The sequence below is a fragment of the Moschus berezovskii genome, chromosome 14, assembly GCF_049115385.1.
Source record: "Moschus berezovskii isolate FMDL1 chromosome 14, NW_MosBer_1.0, whole genome shotgun sequence".
In the NCBI taxonomy this organism is placed as follows: Eukaryota; Metazoa; Chordata; class Mammalia; order Artiodactyla; family Moschidae; genus Moschus; species Moschus berezovskii.
The window spans coordinates 82,990,140-82,993,541 of record NC_142473.1 but is presented as its reverse complement, the minus strand read 5'-3'; the positions used below and the strand labels follow the sequence as shown (position 1 = coordinate 82,993,541).

The following is a 3,402-nucleotide window of genomic DNA, read 5'->3' as shown; positions in this document are numbered from 1 at the left end:
TTTGGAAGATTCTCTGGAGAGGAGAATGACTACTCAGACTAGTATGCTTGCCTGGAGAATTCCATGAACAGAGGAGGCTGGCAGACTGTAGTTCATGGGTTAGCAGAGAGTTAGAGATGAGTGATCAGTAAAATAGGCCTCAGTAATTTTTCTTCAAATTCCTATAATGCGGGACTCTCTAATACTCAGTGGTAAAGAATCCACCTGCCAATGCGTCCCTGGGACAGAAAGATCCTCTTAAGAAGGAAATGGCAACCCACTCCAGTATTCTTGCCTGGGAAATCCTATGGACAGATAAGCCTGGTAGGCTATAGCCCATGGGGTCTCAAAAGAGTAGAGCATGACTTAGCAACTAAACGACAACAACAATACAGTAAGTAGGAAATACAACTCTCAAAGTTTTAATTTCTAAGTATGCACCTACTGGGAAGCTTCCATGGTGGTCCAGTAGTTAAGACTCTGCTTCCACTGCAGGGGGCACAGGCCAGGTCCCTGATCCCTGGTCAGCTAACTAAGATCTTGCATGTGGCATGACTAATAAACAAATAAATATGCACATACTGTTAAAGACTGCAAAAGTATTTCCAAACATTTTCACCATTTTGTCCAGTAACATCCCTGGGACCAATGATGAATCCACAATTTTATAGTAATCTGTAAGTAACAGTTGGTGGTTGAAGCCATTTTCAGATAAACTTTGGGTCGTACTTCCCTTACTCCAAAATAAGGTGGAGACACAGGAGCCATTCTGTTTGGAATCCTCTGCACATATTATACACGGCTATTAGGGGGTATGGCCTTATTCAAAGTCTTCCCTCCTTCAGTCTTAGACCATGTCTGAAAATAGCTGTGTGCGAGGGTAACTGGGGGTAGAGGAAAAAGAAAGAAAGGGAATACAAGCGAGAGAGAAGAAGTGCGTGATGGACTTCTCATTCACTTCTTATTTTAATCCGTCTAGTGAACAATGCTGGCACCTAAGAAAATGGGCAGAGGAAATTCCAGCTTGGTGACTGAATTTGTCCTCTTGGGCTTAACAGATCGTCCAGATCTTCAGCTCATCCTCTTTGTTCTGTTCCTGGGGATCTATCTGATCACTATGGGAGGGAACCTTGGGATGTTGCTATTGATCAGGATAGATTCGCGCCTCCACACCCCTATGTACTTCTTTCTTGCCAGTTTGTCCTGCTTGGATTTGTGCTATTCCACTAACGTAACTCCCAAGATGTTGGCGAACTTCTTATCAGAGAAAAAAACCATTTCCTACACTGCTTGTTTAATCCAGTGTTATTTTTTCATTGCCATGGTGATTACTGAATATTACATGCTAGCTGTGATGGCTTATGATAGGTACATGGCCACCTGTAATCCTTTGATTTATAGCAGCAAGATGTCCAAAGGGGTCTGCATTCGCCTGATTGCTGGTCCATATACCTACGGGATCCTTTGTGGCCTGATGGAAACCATGTGGACATATCGCTTGACCTTCTGTGGCTCCAATGTCATTAATCACTTCTATTGCGCTGACCCACCCCTCATTCAACTCTCCTGCTCTGACACTTACATTAAGGAGACATCCATGTTTGTGGTGGCTGGATTTAACCTCTCCACCTCTCTTCTCATAATCCTTACCTCCTACATCTTCATTCTCACTGCCATCCTGAGGATGCATTCTGCTGAAGGCAGGCGCAAAGCTTTTTCCACCTGTGGGTCCCATCTGGCAGCAGTGACTGTGTTTTATGGGACCCTGTTCTGTATGTACGTTAGACCTCCCACAGACCGGTCAGTGGGGCAGTCCAAAATCATTGCTGTTTTCTACACTTTTGTAAGCCCTATGTTGAATCCCATCATTTATAGTTTGAGGAACAAGGATGTGAAGCAAGCCTTTCAGAAATTGATCAGGAGAAATGTACTTCTGAACTAAATTGCAGTGTCTTTTCTTTACATATTAAATAAAAGTTATACTTATGGGAACTGGATCCAAGTTTTACTGCATTCTTGAAATGTCAATTTTAAATCCATGATTAAAAACTATAAGCTATGACAGAATAGTTAAAGACTCTGTTTATAATTTCACATGCGATACATGAGTGTATTGTGTGTAAAGTGTGTGAAGTTGCTCATTCATGTCAAACTGTTTGTGACCCTGTGGACTGTAGCCCACCAGGTTTCACCATCCGTGAGATTTTTCAGGCAAGAATACTGGAGTGGGTTGCCATTTCCTTCTCCAGGGGATCTTCCTGACTCAGAGGTTGAACCTGGGTCTCCCACATTGCAGGCAGACTCTTTACAGTCTGAGCCACCAGAGAATCGTGTCAAAGGTTGGGCATTATATTTGTAGGTATTTCACTTTTACGTTTTATATCTGTATATATACATTAGTTTTATATTAAAAAGTTATACATTCTCAGTCAAATGTTTAATATCTAAAAGAATATAAAGTAAAATATTTCCTTCTCTTTGCCCCATCTGATCTTCCATTCTCACTTCTAAAATTGACCATTATTAACAGTTCTTTATTGTCTATATCCACAAATCAATGTATGGCATGGCTATATATATATATGTGCAAAACTGTTATTAACACATGTTGACTATGGTGAGCTAAGTTTAGTAGTTTATAATTTTGTGGTACTTACCATGCAGGTGCTTTGAACACATGGTTTATAGAATGTGATCACAACGGCTAATAAGACTTGCTGTCCCCTTGGGGAGACAATGTATGATGCCACCCTCATGTCCATGACTGACATCCATTTATTTTTACACCTGTGACAGTCATTTTCAAAAAGACATTTTCCTCCTTAGGCCATAATGGGAAGTAAAAATTTCCCAACAATTTATTTTTATATATTAACTCCAGAAACAAAGAATGGCTCATACAAAGATTTAGGGTTTGCCTCTGGAGGAACTGCATCATCTCTAGAGTTTATCAATGCTATTCCAGCCTCCTGGGGTTTTCACGCTTCCTCTCCTCTCTAGTCTATTCTCTCTCCTCTCTATTTTTTCGGGATGTGGCAGATGTTTTCTGTCCATACCATTGTTCAAGTTTTACCCACAATTGTCCTTTGTCACAATCAATTCTTATATATCCAATTTGATAATTAATTATGGTGACTCACCTGTAAGCATTTTAATGTTAAAAGTGCAAATATTAATACTAGTTGATTTGAAGTTCCATAGCCCAGGCAAAGTTGATGAATGCTTAGTGGGTATCTACAATGAGCCAGGAATGGCTTCATGCACCAGTGAAACTGCAAGGAACACTAGTGTTGCACGGTTTTACAAAACTGTGAAGATACAAGTCAGAAAATTTTCGTTAAGTGCTATAATAAAGAAAATGAAAGGGCTGATGCTATAGAGGAAAGAATCCATTTATTCTGAGTAAATTGCAGTGAGTCTTAT

At 40.3% G+C, this 3,402-nt stretch overlaps 1 protein-coding gene across 1 annotated transcript; it reads left to right on the top strand.

The window, feature by feature from the left end:
• The first annotated feature begins 964 nt into the window (after nucleotides 1–964).
• LOC129537477 (olfactory receptor 5M5-like) lies at nucleotides 965–1,921 on the top strand. Its single transcript, XM_055396870.2, has one exon. The coding sequence runs from the start codon at nucleotides 965–967 to the stop codon at nucleotides 1,919–1,921; it is 957 nt and encodes a 318-aa protein (XP_055252845.2).
• Nucleotides 1,922–3,402: the final 1,481 nt, after the last annotated feature.

Bases quoted from the DNA above. Each gene is read 5' to 3' on its own strand.
- LOC129537477 (XM_055396870.2), top strand. From the start codon at position 965: ATGCTGGCACCTAAGAAAATGGGCAGAGGAAATTCCAGCTTGGTGACT.